General features: G+C 43.4%; 1 protein-coding gene across 2 annotated transcripts in view; it reads right to left on the reverse strand.

The window, feature by feature from the left end:
• LOC129836444 (pro-neuregulin-3, membrane-bound isoform) overlaps positions 1-22,799 on the reverse strand; it is a 416,841-nt gene extending 394,042 nt beyond the window's left edge. Inside the window, exon 1 of one of the 2 annotated variants that reach the window (XM_055902619.1) lies at positions 20,576-22,799. In XM_055902619.1, coding sequence (XP_055758594.1) covers positions 20,576-21,305 — 730 coding nt within the window. In that variant the 5' untranslated portion in view covers positions 21,306-22,799. The remainder of the gene's footprint in view (positions 1-20,575) is intronic. The other variant, XM_055902617.1, reaches the window with a different exon arrangement.
• Between the last annotated feature and the right edge of the window lie 345 nt (positions 22,800-23,144).

The following is a 23,144-nucleotide window of genomic DNA, read 5'->3' on the forward strand; positions in this document are numbered from 1 at the left end:
GTCTGGTAACGTTATTGCCGATGTAAATGTCCAATGTTTACTTCACCATGATAGCATCACATACAGTGCATTCGGAAAGTTTTCAGATCCCTTTTTCCACATTTTGTTACATTACAGCCTTATTCTAAAATTGATTAAAAAAATATATAATTCTCATCAATCTATACACAATACCCGTAATGACAAAGCAAAAACTGGGTTCTAGAATTTTTGCAAATGTATTAATAATAAAATAATAACTTATTTTGTATTTATTTTATTTTATTTAACCTTTATTTATCTAGGCAAGTCAGTTAAAAACAAATTGTTATTGACATATGGTATTTATTCAGACCCTTTGCTCTTTCCATTGGTCATCCTTGAGATGTTTCTACAACTTGATAGGAGTCCACCTGTGGTAAATTCAATTGATTGGACATGATTTGGAAAGGTACACACCTGTTTACTGAATATAAGGTCCCACAGTTGCCAGTGTATGTCAGAGCAAAGACCAGGCCATGAGGTTGAAGGAACTGTCTGTAGAGCTCCGAGACAGTAAATTCATCAGGCTTAAGCCATGTTTCAGTCAGGCCAATCACATCAAGATTATGATCAGTGATTAGTTCATTGACCATAACTGCCTTTGAAGTGAGGGATCTAACATTAAGTAACCCTATTTTGAGATGTGAGGTATCACGATCTCTTTCAATAATGGCAGGAATGGAGGAGGTCTTTATCCTAGTGAGATTGCTAAGGCGAACACCGCCATGTTTAGTTTTGCCCAACGTAGGCCGAGGTACAGACACAGTCTCAATGGGGATAGCTGAGCTGACTACACTGACTATGCTAGTGGCAGACTCCACTAAGCTGGCAGGCTGGCTAACAGCCTGCTGCCTGGCCTGCACCCTATTTCATTGTGGCGATAGAGGAGTTAGAGCCCTGTCTATGTTGGTAGATAAGATGAGAGCACCCCTCCAGCTAGGATGGAGTCCGTCACTCCTCAGCAGGCCAGGCTTGGTCCTGTTTGTGGGTGAGTCCCAGAAAGAGGGCCAATTATCTACAAATTCTATCTTTTGGGAGGGGCAGAAAACAGTTTTCAACCAGCGATTGAGTTGTGAGACTCTGCTGTAGAGCTCATCACTCCCCATAACTGGGAGGGGGCCAGAGACAATTACTCGATGCCGACACATCTTTCTAGCTGATTTACACGCTGAAGCTGTGTTGCGCTTGGTGACCTCTGACTGTTTCATCCTAACATCATCGGTGCCGACGTGGATAACAATATCTCTATACTCTCTACACTCACCAGTTTTAGCTTTAGCCAGCACCATCTTCAGATTAGCCTTAACGTCGGTAGCCCTGCCCCCTGGTAAACAGTGTATGATCGCTGGATGATTCGTTTTAAGTCTAATACTGCGGGTAATGGAGTCGCCAATGACTAGGGTTTTCAATTTGTCAGAGCTAATGGTGGGAAGCTTCGGCGTCTCAGACCCCGTAATGGGAGGAGTAGAGACAAGAGAAGGCTCGGCCTCAGACTCCGACTCGCTGCTTAATGGGGAAAACCGGTTGAAAGTTTCTGTCGGCTGAATTTCCCTCCAGAAGCCATGAGAAAGTTGTTCGGCTGCGGGGACTGTGCGGGGGGATTTATACTACTATCTGTACTTACTGGTGGCACAGACCCTGTTTCATCCTTTCCTACACTGAAATTACCCTTGCCTAACGATTGCGTCTGAAGCTGGGCTTGCAGCACAGCTATCCTCGCCGTAAGGCAATCGTTCTCCTGTATATTATGAGTACAGCGACTGCAATTAGAAGGCATCATGTTAATGTTACTACTTAGCTTCGGCTGTTGAAGGTGCTGACGAACCATGTCCAGATAAAGCGTCCGGAGTGAAAAAGTTGAATGAAAAAAAAAAGTTGTGAGGAAAAAACTAAAAATATAAACGGTAATTAAAAAGTAAAAACCGTAAAGTTGTCAGGTTGCAAAGTAAGGTTGGCAAGGTTCTCTTTAGGAAACCTGGCACCATCCCTAAGGTGAAACATGGTGGTGGCAGCGTCATGCAGTGGGGATTCTTTTCAGCGGCAGGGACTGGGAGACTAGTCAGGATCGAGGGAAATATGAACGGAGCAAAGTACAGAGAGATCCTTGATGAAAACCGTCTCCAGAGAAATCTGTCTCCAGAGCGCTCAGGACCTCAGACTAGGATGAATTGTCCAACAGGACAATGACCCTAAGCACACACCAAAGACAATGCAGGAGTGGCTTTTGGACAAGTCTCAATGTCCTTGAGTGGCCCAGCCAGAGCCCGGACTTGAACCCAATCGAACATCTCCAAAGAGACCTGAAAATAGCTGTGCACAACACTCCTCATCCAACTTGACAGAGCTTGAGAGGATCTGCAGAGAAGAATGGGAGAAACTCCCCAAATACAGGTGTGCCAAGCTTGTAGCGTCATACGCAAAAAGACTTGAAGCTGCAATCGCTGTCAAAGGTGATTCCACAAAGTACTCAGTAAAGGGTCTGAATACTTATGTAAATGTGATATTTCAGCTTTTATTTTTAATACATTTGCATAAAAATGTATTGTGTGTAGATTGATTGGGGGGAAAAAACAATTGAATAAATTTTAGAATAAGGCTGTAACATGACAAAATGTGGAAAAAGTCAAGGGGTCTGAATACATTCTGAGTGCAGTGTACATGTTACATCTGGTGTCACCCTGAATGATGTCCCCGCACCTCACTCATAGTTCTCTAGTTCCAGTGTAGCACCCACCCATCTACACACTCCTTGAGCTAGGCTTATATAGCCTACTATCAATAACTGATAGAGATAGGTAGGCAGACCAGTTAATAATCATATCTTGTTAGTCTAACTGATGAACCAGCTCAATGGTAGATGAGACTGAAGCATGTACTTTGATCTAATTCCAAAATCTCTGTGCATTTTCAAATTCACAGCGTGTCACATTTTGCAAAGCAGTCTGGGAAGAATCTCAGAATTTCTGACTTTGTCAATGACTTTAACCATGCAAACCTTCTTTCAACATCTCCTTCTGAACACTGAAATACAAGCTATTGCATTGATATTTAATACCAAGGACCAAAATATTTTGGGTCATGATTCTAGTAATATACTGATAAACATAACATGATGATTTGAAGGCCAAACCCCAAACAAGGGGCATGTCCAGGAGTTGTACTTCTGCCCATAAATCCTCTTAGAGGTGGGAAGCAATCAGATTTCAAGGATGAGCAGTGAATCCCAGCTTTCAATAGTCTGGGTGTCACAACTGGGTCACAACTAGGCCACCCCATCTCCACCCTGTCGGCAGACACGCAAACACACACACACACACACACATACACACACATTCAAACACACACACATACACACACATTCAAACACACACACACACACAAACAGGCAAGCATGCACAGTACACTCTTAAATATGACCTAAAGTCAGACAGACAGCACATCAATTAATGTCATTTTTTGAAAAGGTTAATGTTCACTATCGCTGTACTGTAGCTGGATGTGGTACAGTACATTGAGTTGCCTAAGGCCTCATGAAAGGGAATAGGCCCACCAAACATGGGAATGGGCTCACTTTAATCTTAGACTAGAGGCAGCAGGATTGAAGAGTTCCTAATAAATCTTGTTTACAGCCCCCATCAGATCCTAAATGGCTCTGATTCCACTTCGGACTGTCAAATCAATAGAATACAGCAGTAAATGATCTCAGTGAAACATGGGCTAATGGAAGGTATTCCAGGGCCCGTTCTCAGAGCATGCGCAGATCAGCTGGCAGGCATATTTACTGTCATTTTCAACCTACCCTTGTCCCAGTATGTAATCCCCACATGTCTTAAGATGACGTCATGCCACAATGACTACTACCCTGTAGCACTCACATCTGTAATCATGAAGTGCTTTGAAAGGCTGTTTATGGCACATCTCAACTCTATCATCCCAGACACCTTAGATACACTCCAATTTGCATACCGCCCCAACAGATCCATAGACGATGCAATCTCAATTGCACTTCACACTGCTCTCACCCACCTACAGTGCCTTCAGAAAGTATTTATACCCCTTGATTTATTCCACATTTTGTTGTGTCACAGCCTTAATTCAAAATGGATTACATAGATGTTTTCTCTCACACATCTACGAACAATACACCATAATTACAAAGTTAACAAATTTAGCAAATTAATTGAAAATGAAATCCAGAAATATCTCATTTACATAAGTATTCGCACATGTACGTGTTAGAATCACCTTTGGCAGCGATTACAGCTGTGAGTCTTTCTAGGTAGGTCTCTAAGTGCTTTGCACACCTGGATTGTACAATATTTGCACATTATTCTCAAAAAATTACTCAGGCTCTGTCAAGTTGGTTGTTGATCATTGCTAGACAGCCATTTTCAAGTCTTGACATAGATTTTCAAGCTGATTTAAGACAAACTGTAAGTAGGCCACTCAGGAACTTTCAATGTCATCTTGGTAAGCAACTCCAGTGTATATTTGGCCTTGTGTGTTGAATTTGTCCCCCAGTGCATGTTAGAAAGCAGACTGAACCAGGTTTTCCTCTAGGATTTTGCCTGTACTTAGCTCTATTCCATTTATTTTTATGCTAAAAAAAACTCCCTAGTCCTTGCCGATGACAAGCATACACATAACATGATGCAGCCATCACCATACTTGAAAATACAGTATGAAGAGTGGTACTCAGTGATGAGTTGTGTTGGATTTGCCCCAAACATACTGTACAGTAACGCTTTGTATTCAGGACATAAAGCTCATTGTTTTGCCAATTTTTTTGCAGTTTTACTTTAGTGCCTTATTGCAAACAGGATGCATGTTTTGGAATATTTTTATTATGTCAGGCTTCATTATTTTCACTCTGTCAATTAGGTTAGTATTATTATGGAGTAACTACAATGTTGTTGACCTATCCTCAGTTTTCTCCTATCACAGCCATTAAACTCTGTAACTGTTTTAAAGTTACCATTGGCCTCATGGTGTAAGGGCTGTCTCTCTCCTCATCCTCGGACGAGGAGAGGAGAGAAGGATCATCAGACCAAAATGCAGCAGTCGGGAAATAAGCCATCTTTTTATTATTAACGACGGCAACACGAAACAAAACACTTTCAAATATACAAAACAAGAAAACGAAGTTGACGAAACCTGAACATAAACTTACATAACTAAACGTAAACTCACGGACAGGAAACAGACGACATCAAAATAAACGAACAGCCAAACAGTCCCGTATGGTACATACATTCGACGACACAGGAGACAATCACCCACAAACAAACAGTGAGAACACCCTACCTAAATATGACTCTTAATTAGAGGAGAACGCAAAACACCTGCCTCTAATTAAGAGCCATACCAGGCAACCAAAACCAACATAGAAACAGATAACATAGACTGCCCACCCAAAACACATGCCCTGACCTAAACACATACAAAAAACAACATAAAACAGGTCAGGACCGTTACAGAACCCCCCCCTCAAGGTGCGAACGCCGGGCGCACCAGCACAAAGTCCAGGGGAGGGTCTGGGTGGGCAGTTGACCACGGTGGTGGCTCCGGCTCTGGACGCTGTCCCCACACCACCATAGTCACTCCCCGCTTCTGTCTTCCCCTCCCAATGACCACCCTAAAACTAACATCCCCTAAATGAATGGCCAGCACCGGGAGAAGGGGCAGCACCGGGACAAGGGGCAGCACCGGGACAAGGGGCAGCACCGGGACAAGGGGCAGCACCGGGACAAGGGGCAGCACCGGGACAAGGGGCAGCACCGGGACAAGGGGCAGGTCCCGGCTGATATACTCCGGCAGATCCCGGCTGAGGGACTCCGGCAGGTCCCGGCTGAGGGACTCCGGCAGGTCCCGGCTGAGGGACTCCGGCAGGTCCCGGCTGAGGGACTCCGGCAGGTCCCGGCTGAGGGACTCCGGCAGGTCCCGGCTGAGGGACTCCGGCAGGTCCCGGCTGAGGGACTCCGGCAGGTCCCGGCTGAGGGACTCCGGCAGGTCCCGGCTGGACGGCTCCGGCAGGTCCCGGCTGGACGGCTCCGGCAGGCCCCGGCTGGACGGCTCCGGCAGGCCCCGGCTGGACGGCTCCGGCAGGCCCCGGCTGGACGGCTCCGGCAGGCCCCGGCTGGACGGCTCCGGCAGGCCCCGGCTGGACGGCTCCGGCAGGCCCCGGCTGGACGGCTCCGGCAGGCCCCGGCTGGACGGCTCCGGCAGGTCCCGGCTGGACGGCTCCGGCAGGTCATGGCAGGACGGCTCCGGCTGGTCATGGCAGGACGGCTCCGGCTGGTCATGGCAGGACGGCTCCGGCTGGTCATGGCAGGACGGCTCTGGCTGGTCATGGCAGGACGGCTCTGGCTGGTCATGGCAGGACGGCTCTGTAGGAAGGAGAAGGAGAGACAGCCTGGTGCGTGGTCTAGGCACTGGCTGCGCTGGAGAGGAGGAAACAGCTGGAGAGAGAACCCGAAGAGACAGCCTGGTACGGGGGGCTGCCACCGGAGGACTGGTACATGGAGGTGGCACCGGGTCTACCGGACCGTGAAGGAGGACACGTGCTCTTGAGCACCGAGCCTCCCCAACCCTACCAGGTTGAATGGTCCCCGTAGCCCTGCCAGTGCGGCGAGGTGGAATAGCCCGCACTGGGCTATGCAGGCGAACCGGGGACACCACCTGTAAGGCTGGTGCCATGTACGCCGGCCCGAGGAGACGTACTGGAGGCCAGATACGTTGGGCCGGCTTCATGACATCCGGCTCGATGCCCAACCTAGCCCTCCCAGTGCGGCAAGGTGGAATAGCCCGCACTGGGCTAAGCACGCGTACTGGGGACACCGTGCGCTTTACCGCATAACACGGTGTCTTACCAGTACGACGCCTTCTACCTCCACGGTAAGCACGGGGAGTTGGCTCGGGTATCCTACCCGGCTTTGCCACACTCCTCGTGCCCCCCCCCCCAAGAAATTTTTGGGTCTGACTCACGGGCTCCCAACCGCGTCGCCGCGCTGCCTCCTCATACCAGCGCCTCTCAGCCTTCGCTGCTTCCAACTCCTCCTTGGGACGGCGATATTCCCCTGGCTGAGCCCAAGGTCCTCTACCATCCAGGATCTCCTCCCAAGTCCAGGAGTCCTTGTTGCTCTGTTGAGCATTCCCTTGCCGCTTGGTCTTAGCGTGGTGGGTGATTCTGTAAGGGCTGTCTCTCTCCTCATCCTCGGACGAGGAGAGGAGAGAAGGATCATCAGACCAAAATGCAGCATTCGGGAAATAAGCCATCTTTTTATTATTAACGACGACAACACGAAACAAAACACTTTCAAATATACAAAACAAGAAAACGACGTTGACGAAACCTGAACATAAACTTACATAACTAAACGTAAACTCACGGACAGGAAACAGACGACATCAAAATAAACGAACAGCCAAACAGTCCCGTATGGTACATACATTCGACGACACAGGAGACAATCACCCACAAACAAACAGTGAGAACACCCTACCTAAATATGACTCTTAATTAGAGGAGAACGCAAAACACCTGCCTCTAATTAAGAGCCATACCAGGCAACCAAAACCAACATAGAAACAGATAACATAGACTGCCCACCCAAAACACATACCCTGACCTAAACACATACAAAAAACAACATAAAACAGGTCAGGACCGTTACACATGGTGAAATCCCTGAGCGGTTTCTTTCCTCTCCGGCAACTTTGTTTGGAAGGACACCTGTATTATTGTAGTGACTGGGTCATGTTAAATCATGTTAAACACTATCCATGCAACTTATTACGTAACTTGCTAAGCAAATATTTACTGCTGAACTTGTCATAACAAAGGGGTTGAATACTTATTTACTCAAGACATTTCAGCTTTTCATGTTTTATTAATTTATAAACATAATTCCACTTTCACATTATGGGGTATTGTGTGTATGCCAGTGACACAAAATCTCAATTTAAACTATTTTAAATTCAGGCAGTAACACAGCAAAATGTGGAAAACGTCAAGGGGCATTAATACTTTCTGAAGGCACTGTAGATAAGAGGGATACCTACAACACAGCGTAAGCTTAGGACCCTGGGACTGAACACCTCCCTCTGCAACTGGATCCTGGACTTCCTGACGGGCCAACCCCAGGTGATGAGAGTAGGCAACATCCCCTCCGCCATACTGACACTCAACATGGGGGCTCCACAGGGGTGTGTGCTTAGTCCCTTCCTGTACTCCTTGTTTTCCCACGACTGCGTGGCCACGCACGACACTACGGTGGTAGTCCTGATCACCGGCGACGATGAGACAGCTTAGAGGGAGGAGGTCAGTGACCTGGCAGTGTGGTGGCTGGACAAAAACCTCTCACTCAACGTCAGTAAGACCAAGGAGCTAATTGTGGACTACAGGAAATGGGGGTGGGTGAGCAAGCCCCCATCCACATCGATGGGGCTGTAGTGGACCTCGTCAAGAGCTTCAAGTTCCTTGTGCTCAAATCACTAAGGACTTAAAATGTTCCACTCACATGCACACAGTTGTGAAGAAGGCGCGATAGCGCCTCTTCCCCCTCAGGAGGTTGAAAAGGTTTGGCATGGACCCTGAAATCCTCAAAAAGTTCTACAGCTGCACCATTGAGAGCATCTTGACTGGCTGCATCACGTCTTAGTATGGCAACAGCACCGCTCTCGATCACATGGCGCTACAGAGGGGGGTGAGGACAGCCCAATAAATCACTAGGGCCGAGCTCCCTGCCATCCAGGACCTTTATATCAGGCGTTGTGAAAGGAAGGCCCAGATAATTGTTAAAGACTCCAGCCACCCAAGCCGTAGACTGTTCTCTCGGGTTTATGCATGGCAAGAGGTACTGCTGCATCAAGTCTGAGACCAACAGGCTCTTGAATAGCTTTCATCCCCAAGACATAAGACTGCTAAGTAGCTAACAGAATGGTTACACAGACTATCTGAGTTGACCATTGTATTTTATTTGTATTTTGTGCACACTCACACAACTCTACACACTCACGCATACTCACACTCCAACACACACATAACATGAACACCCATTTTAACTGACTCTACAGACATACACAAACACACTCACATACAATCATAGCTTACGGTGCTGCTACTCTGTTTATCATTTATCCTGATACCTAGTCACATTACCCCCATACATATCTATTTCTATCACTCCAGTATCATGTACATTGTAAATATGTTATTGGAACTGACCCTGTATATAACTTCTTACTTTATCTTGGTTTTCTTATTTCTTGTTTTTGTTCTACTTTATGTTCTTTTTTTATGATACATTGGGGCTGGCAAGAAAGGCATTTCACTGTACTTGTGCATGTGACATTAGAACTTGAAACTTTATATGTGAAACTAATAGGTTTGTATTTCACTTTATAAACAACACACTTGTTTGATGAGTATTGTATGAAAAATGGCTTGTTCATATAATCTAATAAGTGACAACATTTCAATGAAGATATTACCCAGTCTTATATGGTACAGAATACTGTATATCAATACAATCCCAATCACTGGGATGCTTGTAACCGCATCATGTGTGTGACTAATGATCGGTGCATAATTCTGTTTAGCTGCTCCTCCAGAGTGATGAGAAATTAATCTGGATTAAGGATGGCTTGAGTAAAAAGTAATCTAGCATAGTGCCAGTGAGCGACGCTAAAGCATGGCTGCTTGACACCCTGATTCAATATTCAATGCCTGAGACAAAGTAACATCCCTTTCAAATTGTATTAGGGGAGAGTGGGTTAAGTTGAGCCAAAAGGGTAAATTGAGCCACCCTTGTTTCCAGGAAACCATACACAAAATGTATCTTATGACCAAATTTTTAGGAAGAGGTCATCATTTCATAGAGTCTGTGAAGGAAGAAACCACATGGAAAAAGTGGTAAGCAAGTAGATCCAAAAAAAATGATTTTCAAGAAGTTAAATTAATTGATTGTGTTAGAGGTTTCATGATGCTTGTATCTACATCAAAGTCGATACTTTAAAGATTGTTCTATACATCAGTTGGGGTCTCTATAAATTTTAATATGAGGTCCTAAACCTGCATGAAAGTGTATCCTTGTAGCAGTGTGGGCTAATATAGTCAAAATGTTTGCCTTGGGGTAAGTGGAGCCAATCGCCAAGGGGTAAGTTGAGCCAACAGTTGAGCCTATGGCAAGATGAGCAAATTGAAGTGTTTTCTTCTCAGGTGTAATGCAAGGCATTATTTGTCACGTTCGTCATAAAGATCGGACCAAGGTGCAGCGTGGTATGCGTACATTCCTCTTTTATTAAAGAAAGCACACTGAACAAACTAACAAAACAAACGAAGCGTGAAGCTATATGAATAGTGCAGACAGGCAACTAAACATAGAATAAGAACCCACAAACACCAAAGGGAAATGGCTACCTAAATATGATCCCCAATCAGAGACAACGACAAATATGGGAACGATATGGGAACCATATCAGGCCACCATAAACATACAAATACCTCGACCTTAAAACCCTAGACATACAAAAACCCTAGACAATACAAAACCCCTAGACAATACAAAAACTAGCGTATCCACCCTAGTCCCACCCTGACCTAACCAAAATATAAAGAAAGCAGAGATATCTCAGGTCAGGGCGTGACATTATTGCTGGTATACGAGGTAACAACAGGGCCAATGTTAAAAGTGTAAAAAAGTCCAAAGTGTTTGTTAGGTGTTAAGCCTTTGTTAACATATGTTTAAAACATACAAAGACAAAAAGGTGATTGTGTTGAATTGCATTTGGGAAATAAAGATAAGCGTGGTTTTAAAAAGGTAGTGGTAATATTTCATTCAGTACAGACATTTGTAGGCAGCTTAATTTACCCTGTCCCCATGGCTAAATGTTTCCCTATGCCTGGGGTAAATTGTGCCAAGAGTCTAATTTTTTGGGACAAACTGTGTTTTAAAAACTGTAAAGTTTACATGAACTCTGATTATTTCCAGGGATACACATCCTGCTGAAAATATATTTAGATATCTTTGTTAGAAAGAATACTGTATTACATTTAACCTACTCTCCCCTACTGTAGAAAGACCACCTGAATATATACTATCTGCATGGCAGACATAATTGGGCCCGACATGTAGACAAGTAATCCTAGCAAATATACACTCTTGTCAAGTCAATAGAAACATGTCCCTCTGTGGGTAGCACATCCTTCTAGAACTGGAAAATAACCAGATAAAGACTTATGTAGGAACTGCACTGACTTTAGTTGTGTTCTTTATAGTTTTATTTATACAGAACAAAAATATAAACGCAACATGCAATAATTTCAACGGTTTAAATGAGTTACAGTACAGTTCATGTAAGGAAATCTGTCAATAGAAATACATTCATTATGCCCTAATCTATAGATTTTACCTGACTGGCCAGGGGCGCAGCCATGGGTGGGCCTGGAAGGGCATAGGCCCACCAATTTGGGAGCCTGGCCCACCTACTGGGGAGTCAGACCCAGCCAATCAGAATGAGTTTTTCCACACAAAAGGGCATTATTACAGACATAAATACTCCTCAGTTTCATCAACTGTCCGGGTGGCTGGTATCAGACGATGTGGAGGTTCTTGCATAGCTTACCATTTTTTATTTGCCGTGGTTACACGTGGTCTGCTGTTTTGAGGCCAGTTGGACGTACTGCCAAATTCTCTAAAACGACGTTGGAGGCAGTTTATGGTGGATAAATTAACATTACATTCTCTGGCATCAACTCTGGTGGACATTGCTGCAGTCAGCATGCCAATTGCCCGCTCCCTCAAAACTTGAGACATCTGTGGGATTATTCTGTGACAAAACTGCACATTTTTGAGTGGCCTTTTATTGTCCCCAGCACAAGGTGCACATGTGTAATGATCAGGCTGTTTAACCTGTTGGGGATGGGGGCGCTGTTTAGACTATTTATGCTAATGTGGCTAATTTTTTAAACGGCTTCCCACAAAATCCTTGATCGTACAATATGCATATTATTATTATTATTGGATAGAAAACAGTCTATAGTTTCTATAGGAGTTGAAATTTTGTCTCTAAGTGGAACAGAGCCCATTCTACAGCAATTTCCCTGACATGGAGTCAGATTTGAGAAACGTTGGCCACTTTTCTGAAGTCATTTAAACGGGCACTGTCGTTGCTATGACTATACGGACACTTCTTACGTCTTCCCCTGGATGCCTTTACGTGATGACGATTCCAACGGGCTCGATTGCTCGTTCACAGGCCCTACAAATGAAAAAAACCTTTAGCTAGCAAGTCTTTTCTTGCTGCGTAACGCGCGTGGAAGACACCGACCCTCTCCTGTTCCAAGCATTAGTTTAGCCTGTTATATTTCTCCGGTCATCTTTTCACTCGTTATAGGAGTTACAAACATCACAAAGTAGTTAATTTAAAGCGTTTTATAGCAATTTATATCCGTTTAGTGCGATTTTGGGACATTTATTTTTGCAACGATGTGAAAAGTTGGTCACGCTTTTCAGTTCATCCCGAACGTAGTTGACATTTCCACATGGCAAGAGGACAGCTTTCCACCAAAAGACGATTTCTCCCAAGAAAGGATCCTTTGCCCAAGATACTGATGGAAGAACAGCTCAAGGTAGGACATTTTTATTATGATAAATCGTGTTTCTGTCGAAACATTTTAGTGGCTTAGGACGCCATGTTTTTTGACGTAGCTTCGCTTGGCGCAAACTGTATTGAAAAGTAAGGATAAATTAAAAAATGTAATAACGCAATTGTATTAAGAATTAAATTGTCTATCAATCCCTGTCCACCCTATATTTTTTAGTCACGTTTATGAGTATTTATGTATAAGAGTAGATCACTGTCTAAGTGGCGCAAGGACGTTTTCTTTACCAGCTTGTCTACATTTCACATTGTCTAACCATGATTTTGGTGGCTAAATATAAACATTTTCGATCAAACTGTATATGCATGTTGTAATGTGATGTTACAGGAGTGTCATCGGAAGAATTCTGAGAAGGTTAGTGAAAAAATTAATATCTTTTGGCGATGTTGACTTTTATCGCTCACTTTGGCTAGAATCAATGCTGGGCTGCTAATTGCTATGTGCTAAGCTAATATAACGATTTATTGTGTTTTCGCTGTAAGACACTTAGAAAATCTGAAATATTGTCTGTATTCACAGGATCTGTGTCTTTCGATTCGTGTATGCTGTGTATTTTTACGAAATGTTTGATGATTAGTAGTTAGGTAAACACGTTGCTCATTGTAATTATTCTAGTCCATTTGTGATGGTGGGTGCAATTGTAAACTATGCCATCTACCTGAAATATGCACTTTTTTCTAACAAAACCTATCCCATACCATAAATATGTTATCAGACTGTCATCTAATGAGTTTTTTTGTTGGTTAGGGGCTATAAATATCTTAGTTTAGCCGAATTGGTGATGGCTACTGGTGTTGGTGGACAAATAAAAGATGGTGGAATATGCTAATGTGTTTTTAGGTAATAGATGTACATCTTTACATATTGTGTCTTCCCTGTAAAACATTTTAAAAATCGGAAATGTTGACTGGATTCATAAGATCTGTGTCTTTCATTAGCTGTATTGGACTTTAATGTGTGAAAGTTAAATATTTTAAAAAAATATTTTTTTTGAATTTCGCGGCACTGGTTTTTCAGTGGGGGGGGGGGGGGAGTGCCGCTAGCGGCACGCTGATCCTAGACAGGTTAATCAGCTTCTTGATATGCCACACCTGTCAGGTGGATGGATTATCTTGGCAAAGGAGGAGGATGTAAACAACAGGAATGTAAACAAATTTGTGCACAAAATGTGAGACAAATAAGCTTTTTGTGTAAATGAAATGTCTGGTATCATTTATTTCAGCTCATGAAACATGGGGTGAACACTTCACATGTTGCGTTTAAATTTTTGTTCAGTACATTCACATTCAGAATGTATTATCTAAAGGACAAATGTCTCAGTGTAAGCACCTTCCGTTTAAATGAATGAATGTGTGATAAAATAGGTAGTACATTAATTAGGATAATTCAGTAAAGATAGGTAGTACATTAATTAGGATAATTCAATAAATACCTAAAGTAAATCTAAATGTAATTGATAGTTAAGGAAAATATGCCCTTTTGAAATTGCGAACAATGTGTGGGAGGATGGAAGATTGGATATAGGAAGGAGGGGGGAGTGGGATTAGAGTTGGCTGCTGCAGCATGCTGGAGAAGTGACATTTTCCATGGGATATCCATCACTGGGGCCTAATGGTTTTCAGGAGCACTTGCTCGCGAAATGGCATTCTTAAAATGGTTAATTAATAAATGAATGTGTGATGAATGGCTCCTGTTGTATTCTTTGCTTATGAAATAATACAACATTTTTACTGACTCTAATGATCAAAGAGCACACTTAACCTGTCTAGGATCAGCGTGCCGCTAGCGGCACTCCCCCCCCCCCCCCCCACTGAAAAACCAGTGCCGCGAAATTCAAAAAAAATATTTTTTTAAAATATTTAACTTTCACACATTAAAGTCCAATACAGCTAATGAAAGACACAGATCTTATGAATCCAGTCAACATTTCCGATTTTTAAAATGTTTTACAGGGAAGACACAATATGTAAAGATGTACATCTATTACCTAAAAACACATTAGCATATTCCACCATCTTTTATTTGTCCACCAACACCAGTAGCCATCACCAATTCGGCTAAACTAAGATATTTATAGCCCCTAACCAACAAAAAAACTCATTAGATGACAGTCTGATAACATATTTATGGTATGGGATAGGTTTTGTTAGAAAAAAGTGCATATTTCAGGTATATGGCATAGTTTACAATTGCACCCACCATCACAAATGGACTAGAATAATTACAATGAGCAACGTGTTTACCTAACTACTAATCATCAAACATTTCGTAAAAATACACAGCATACACGAATCGAAAGACACAGATCCTGTGAATACAGACAATATTTCAGATTTTCTAAGTGTCTTACAGCGAAAACACAATAAATCGTTATATTAGCTTAGCACATAGCAATTAGCAGCCCAGCATTGATTCTAGCCAAAGTGAGCGATAAAAGTCAACATCGCCAAAAGATATTAATTTTTTCACTAACCTTCTCAGAATTCTTCCGATGACACTCCTGTAACATCACATTACAACATGCATATACAGTTTGATCGAAAATGTTTATATTTAGCCACCAAAATCATGGTTAGACAATGTGAAATGTAGACAAGCTGGTAAAGAAAACGTCCTTGCGCCACTTAGACAGTGATCTACTCTTATACATAAATACTCATAAACGTGACTAAAAAATATAGGGTGGACAGGGATTGATAGACAATTTAATTCTTAATACAATTGCGTTATTACATTTTTTAATTTATCCTTACTTTTCAATACAGTTTGCGCCAAGCGAAGCTACGTCAAAAAACATGGCGTCCTAAGCCACTAAAATGTTTCGACAGAAACACGATTTATCATAATAAAAATGTCCTACCTTGAGCTGTTCTTCCATCAGTATCTTGGGCAAAGGATCCTTTCTTGGGAGAAATCGTCTTTTGGTGGAAAGCTGTCCTCTTGCCATGTGGAAATGTCAACTACGTTCGGGATGAACTGAAAAGCGTTCCCAACTTTTCACATCGTTGCAAAAATAAATGTCCCAAAATCGCACTAAACGGATATAAATTGCTATAAAACGCTTTAAATTAACTACTTTGTGATGTTTGTAACTCCTATAACGAGTGAAAAGATGACCGGAGAAATATAACAGGCTAAACTAATGCTTGGAACAGGAGAGGGTCGGTGTCTTCCACGCGCGTTACGCAGCAAGAAAAGACTTGCTAGCTAAAGGTTTTTTTCATTTGTAGTGCCTGTGAACGAGCAATCGAGCCCGTTGGAATCGTCATCACGTAAAGGCATCCAGGGGAAGACGTAAGAAGTGTCCGTATAGTCATAGCAACGACAGTGCCCGTTTAAATGACTTCAGAAAAGTGGCCAACGTTTCTCAAATCTGACTCCATGTCAGGGAAATTGCTGTAGAATGGGCTCTGTTCCACTTAGAGACAAAATTTCAACTCCTATAGAAACTATAGACTGTTTTCTATCCAATAATAATAATAATATGCATATTGTACGATCAAGGATTTTGTGGGAAGCCGTTTAAAAAATTAGCCACATTAGCATAAATAGTCTAAACAGCGCCCCCATCCCCAACAGGTTAATTCTAATCTAGTAAATTCTGATTACTTTGGACACCATCAGAAGACAGATAAGGGAATTTAGTTTGTATGCATTGCTAATTTGATGTATGGCTCAGCTTTGTGTAATTCAAGGATCATAATAGACAACGTGATGGAAAAATAATATCTATCATTGGAGTAATGGAGTCATAGGTACAAAGTTGATTGATCACTGCAAGAAAATCCCTCCTGCACAAATCAATAGGCTATGGTGATCCAACAACCGGAGTCGAGGACAGCAGAGTGGATAGAACTGGGAGAGCATGACGTTGTTGTTTTCAGATTAATCCAGTCTTGACACAGTAGATAGTAAGGCCAAAACGATACCAGTATCATAATACTCGTTAGTGCCATTGCAAGGAAACTAAACACAAAGTGGATTTGACTTATTTAGGAAACAGCACTAATGTTGGAAAGAAACTTCATTACGTTGTCATCCAGAGTCACATTTAATTATTTTCGAAGCTGTAGCACACAATATTTTACATACAGCAGGATTTTAAAGGACCAAAGAGTTTGGTCGACTTCGTGTTTTCATATTTTTGCAAAGTAAAAATTATTGCGATACTGGTATTGTCACAGGCCTAGTAAATAGGCTATGGGCAGTTTCACGGTAAGAGAATTGCTCTGATTTTTCACTTAAAATGTATCCCAAACAAAAAACATAGATTTCAAAGTAAACCCTACCATTCTATGCGCAATGACTACTTTTAACAATTTACACTGAACATTTTACAAAAACACAATTAATGTGCAGATGCAAAGTTTGGTAACAGAATTTCGGTAAAATCTACCTCAGTTTTTTGTGTCCACGTTTTCCAAAAACTCTAAGATTCAACGAGGTCTGCAGAAAGAATGAAGTGTCAGCTATGACATGACACATTGACTACAGTAAAGTTAAGTATAGTACTGTAGACCACAGTAGAGTATAGTGTACACAACTCTAGTGTGCTCTACTGTGTACAGTACTGAACTCTACTTTACTGTACTGTACTGAGATGTCCAAACTTGAGAAACCAGATGTGGTGTGTGACTACTATGTAGCCAATTCAAATGCAGAAATCCTAATACCAATTTTTCAGAAATTCGTATACCGATTTGGTAACGGAATTGATATCAGTAAAAACACTAACTATATAATTGATATGTCTACCTTTACTTTTGTGAACTTTCATTATCCTCCATCATTTACATTTGAGTAATTTAGCAGAAGCTCTCATCCAGAGTGACTCACAGTAGTGAATGCATACATTTCCGTACTGGTCCCCTGTGGGAAATGCTCTACAAACTGAGCCACACGGGACCATCCCCATGAGGGAGAATTTCAAGGCTCAAGGCAACGTTTCCTAAACTTACAGAGGCAGAAACATTTCTACAAAACTACAAGTGTTAATATCAGTTGGCAGATGTCTATGTGCAAATCCGTGTTAATCTGGTGTCTTTTCCTATGATATGACATTCAAATTATTTTCAGCCCACATTTGTTTCAGGCCTGGATTTTATTTTAATGTTACCACCCACAAGCATGGCATTGTTTATTGCAGAAACAGCTGCAAAGTTATTCCTCTACGTGACTGAGATGAGCCAAATAGCCTTGTGTCCACTTGGCCGCCTGAGCCATGGAGCTAATAAAAATAGGGGGTGCAAACTTATGATTTTTCACCTTCACTTTTTTTGCCAGAAAATTAGCGTAATACATTGGATAAATTTGTCAATTTTTACATATTTTTTAGCTAGTCTGTATTAAAAAAATCTATATAACAATTTTATAAATAGTATAATTGTGTGATATGATAGCATTTTGCAAACCCGCTCTCCTCATCACCCCAAAATGAATGGTTTTGACTACTAAAGTTTTGTTTCACTACACATTCCAGTGCTTTGATTGGTGTAACGTTAGCTAGAAACCACAAGTGTCTATCAAGATAACGAAAAGGCACCCACGAATGAAAATTCAAGGAACTTATAGTTACATGTCATTTGTGCCATGCATGATCATGAGCAAAATAATTGTAGCCTATCATGCCACTTCCCCTGTAAGAACCATGAGTATGGGCTGAATTGACTTTGCTGTACCGTAGCCAAAGCCTGCCAGCAAACTACCAAAGATTGCACTGTGTCCATTACAATGTAGAAAAATGCATATCAGCTATCTTTCAAAAGCTACCCATATAACCAGAGCTACAACTTATTATTTCTACAGCAGATTCGCAGCTGCAATTTATGGAAAATGCCAAAACTTTCGAGATAAGTCAAAGATAGACCAGTGGTTTCCATATGTGGCAAAGTTTTCCCTAAATCAATGCTTACAACAAATCCAGAACCAGGTACATTAGCTCCAGATCCAGGTACATTAGCTCCAGAACCAGCCATAGAGCCAGCTAGCTAATCATTTGAATATGATGTAGTTAGAAAAACAGCAACAACAGATAATATTAGCTAGCTAGATAAGGTTGGCAAGACAGCTAGCTAGCTAGCTAGATAAGGTTAGCATGCTACTGTAGCTAGCTACACTGACAGACGTTCATCAACACCACGTGGAAATTCGTTGAACATACATTTCTTAAAAGAGAATATGGAATCCAGTGAGGATGCTGACAGTAATCTTCCCGGAAAGCAAAATGATGCAAGAACCTCTCATTATCCATTACACTGGATAATTTATTCCTGCAGATTTTACCCTTCCATGAGGGGAGTTACTAGCCACAACCACAACCATCATCACTATCCGCGCCTTTCATCCATAAAGAACTTTAGACTTTGTGAATTTCACATTGGAAACTGCACATTATACAACAACTCACGATTCTATCACACAGATTTTTATTTTCTGAATTCAAAAAGAGGCTGAATGGCCCTGTGCTCATTCTTATACACCTGTCAGCAAAGGGTGTGGATGAAATAACCAAATCCACTCATTTGAAGGGGTACATACCCCTTCAAATGAGTGGATTTGGTTATTTCATCCACACCCGTTGCTGACAGGTGTATAACAATGAGCACACAGCCATGTAATCTCCATAGACAAACATTGGCAGTAGAATGGGATTTACTGAAAATCTCAGCGACTTTCAACATGGCACCGTCACAGGATTCTACAGTTCCAACAAGTCAGTTCATCAAATTTCTGCCATGCTTGAGCTTCCCCAGTCAATTGTAAGTGCTGTAATTGTGAACTGGAAATGTCTAGGAGCAACAATGGCCAGCCGTGAAGTGGTAGGCCACACAAGCTCACAGAACAGGACCATCGAGTGCTGAAGCACGTAACACGTATAAATCATCTGTCCTTGGTTGCAACACTCACTACCAAGTTCCAAAACACAATAACTGTTTGTCGGGAGCTTCATGAAATGTGTTTCCATGGCCGAGCAGCCGCACACAAGCCTAAAATCACCATGCGCAATGCCAAGCGTCGGCTTGAGTGGTGTAAAGCTCGCCACCATTGGACTCTGGAGCAGTGAATCAAACTTCACCATTTGGCAGTCCGATGGACGAATCTGGGAGAACGCCAGGAGAATGCTACCTGTTCCAATGCATAGTACCAACTGTAAAGTTTGGTGGAAAATGAATAATGATCTGGGGCTGATTTTCATTTCAGGCACTTAGTTCCAGTGAAGGGAAATCTTAACACTATAGCATACAATAACATTATAGATGATTCTGTGATTCCAACTTAGTGGCAACAGTTTGCAGAAGGCCCTTTACTGTTTCAGCATGACAATGCCCCCGTGCACAAACTGAGGTCTATACAGAAATGGTTTGTCGAGATCGGTGTGGAAGAACTTGACTGGCCTGCGCAGAGCCGTGACCTCAACCCCATCCAACACCTTTGGGATGAATTAGAATGCCAACTGCGAGCCAGGCCTAATTGCCCAGCATCAGTGCCCAACCTCACTAATGCTCTTGTGGCTGAATGGAAGCAAGTCCCCACAGCAATGTTCCAACATCTAATGGAAGGCCTTCCCAGAAGAGTGGGACCAACTCCATATTAATGCCCATGATTTTGGAATGAGATGTGCGACGGGCAGGTGTCCACATAATTTGAACATCTCATTCCAAATATATATATATATATATCTCATTCCAAATATATATATATAAACTAATGGTAAATCACCCAACCAAGGCACATTTGATCTTTTTTCTCGATTTGCAACACAAAACCAGCCAATGTCTGGAAGTATTTAAATGTATTGATTAAAAAAATTGTTAATCGCAAAGAAAGAAAGAAATAGTGACATTAGCTTCTTCTCAAACCAAGCAGTAATTACAGATAGTGGTGACTCACGTGTTTTTCGGTTCACATGGGTCCATGTGGGAGTGGAGGCAGGCCTCTCCGTGGTGTGCTCGTGGGTCCACATTTGTGTGGAGTCGTGCAGCACAGTGGGGTTAGAAGGTTTCGGGCTGGAGGTGGTAAAAGTGGAGGCGGCGACTGGTGCGGCGGTGGTTGTGGTAATAAGGGGGCCTTGTGGTCCTCCACCCCCAGAGTTGCCTTGGCGCTGTGTGGTGCTGCGAGGTGTAACCTGGCTGCCTGATGCACCACCCACCCTGGCTGTAGTAGTGGTGCCACCAGGGTGGTTGGCGACGACAGTTCGAGTTCTGCCCCTCACTGCCGTGACGGTGGTTGAGGTGGGGTTGGCCACGATAGTAATGGTTGTCGTGGTGGTGGTACTGGTGGTGTCTGAGTTCTTGGGCAAGGCGCTGGGCTTGGAGAGATGGGGGGGAAACATGGGGTCCTGTCCTATACCCTTGGCGTCCACCAGGTCTGTGGGCACGTAGTCCCTAACAGAGCCCACCACAATCCATTTGAGCAGCATCAGGCTTAGTCCCAAGCCAATGAAGCCTATGAGTAGAGGGACAACACATAGCCATGTCTGCTGGCGGGGCCACAGGGTGCAGCCTCCACAGCGCAGGCGCCCTGGTTCTTGGGCTTGGACCTGCTCTCGCTCCCCACTCCCCTCTGGACACTCCTCCAGGATCACCGCCCCGGATGTGACTGCTCCGGAGCTCTCGCTCATCCTTCACGCGGCTTAGCAAGGGTTAACCTTGGGGCCAGGCGCGTGACGGGCATGGGCAGCACGAGGCAGAATGGCAGCCGACAATGCTGGACATCAAGAAGGAAACACACGTTTAACAAGATGCTCACAAACGCATACACACACACACAGTAACACACACATACAGATACGTACAAACAAACACACTCAGACACACTCAGAGATGCACAACAGAGGTGGAAAAAGCCGATGTAGGCGCGTTGGAACTTGGAATGATCTTTAGTCCAGTTGAAATCCTGCCCAAAAGCGACCAAGACTTCCAACTCCGAGGACGATCCAGACAAAATAGATGAAGAAGAGAATAGAATAGCCCTCTTTATTTCACACCGTTTCTCCTTCCCTCGGTCAATATTCCAAGATGGGGCGTTTGGGTTATCGATGCTGATGAGAAAAACTTACAGGGGCTGTTCTGAATCCCTCACCTACAGTAAGTAGGCAAGGCAGATAGGATCCTTGGGTTTCTGCAGCTATCTCTCCTTAGCTGAGTCAGCTTCTCAGCCCCAGAAACAAAAACCTGTCCCTCCCGTCAGAGAGAAGAGAGATGGTGTGCTGTTGCTCCCTCTTCAGACCACCCGCTCTCTACAACATCCACAAAGGTACTCTCTTTTTATGCTTTTTTCTTCAGTTTTGGAGCAAAACCAAGCCAACTCCCAGCACTGAGTTGTTTGCTATTCTCCAGTGGGAAAAAAGACAGAATCCATTGATGGCAACGAGGAGAAAAAACAAGCCTGGAGCTTAGAGATAGAGAGAGAAAAGGATGGGTGAATGGTGGCAGTAAAGGGTGTTTCTGTCGTTTGCGATGCGTTGTCCCCTTCCTCTCCTACCATAGCTCAGGTTCCCCAAGCTGTCCGCTCTCTGCCCCACCGTGTCTGTGCACTGCCTGTTAATGCAGCAGAGAGCTAGAAACCTGCCCCTTATCCGCCAACTACATTCGCGTACTGAGAAAAAGAGAAGAGAGAGAGAAGATAAGGATCCTCTCAGAAAAAGACAGTAAAGGAGATGTAGAAAGAGAGAGGGAGCCGTTGAAAACCACCCTGTACCACTCCTCTCCCCGCTCCTCTACTTCAGGTCCCTCTATGAGGAATGGCAGCCTTCCAGTCAATGTTGTGATATGTTGCAGTTTTTGCTGTTTTTGTCTCTCCAGGGATTGCTTCAGGATGATTAGAGATCTCCACAACAGACTCTTCGGCTTTACAGCCTGACTCTCCTGTGGTTTTAGCCAAGGATGCTGATCCAGCAGACCGGTGGCTCTGGTATTCGAATCAGGGAGACAGCTGCTTCCCTGCCCTGCTGCTGCCGATGCTGAGAGAGAGAGAGGGAGTGCAAATGAGAGAGAGAAAAAAAAGCAGGGACTGAGCAGAATGTGCACACTGGTAGAGCGAGAGGGAGAGAGAGACAGAGAGGGAGGGAAGTGAGAGAGAGAAACAAGGCTGCACCTGCTAGCTCCACCAGCATTTGGAAGATTGCCTGCCTCTGAGAGAGAAAGAGGGAGGGGCAGAGGGAGAGAGGAAGAGAGAGAAGGAGAGAGAGACAGAGAGAGAGAGAGAGAGTGGGAGAGAGAGAGAGAGAGACAGAGAGAGATGAAGAATGCATGCACAAATCCTGGGCAAAGCTCTGCAGTATTAGCAGACTGACGCATGTTACCAGAACAGAACAGGCTGCATCTTAGTATCAGCAACACCGGCAGAGCAGAGTCACAATGCAGGAGCTGTCACTCACTCACATAGCGCCTCCCAGTTATGTCTCTGAAACACAGAGGGAATTGAAATTAAAGAGAGGAGGAAGGAAGGATGAGGCTGA

Source organism: Salvelinus fontinalis, chromosome 37 (genome assembly GCF_029448725.1).
Source record: "Salvelinus fontinalis isolate EN_2023a chromosome 37, ASM2944872v1, whole genome shotgun sequence".
Classification (NCBI taxonomy): Eukaryota; Metazoa; Chordata; class Actinopteri; order Salmoniformes; family Salmonidae; genus Salvelinus; species Salvelinus fontinalis.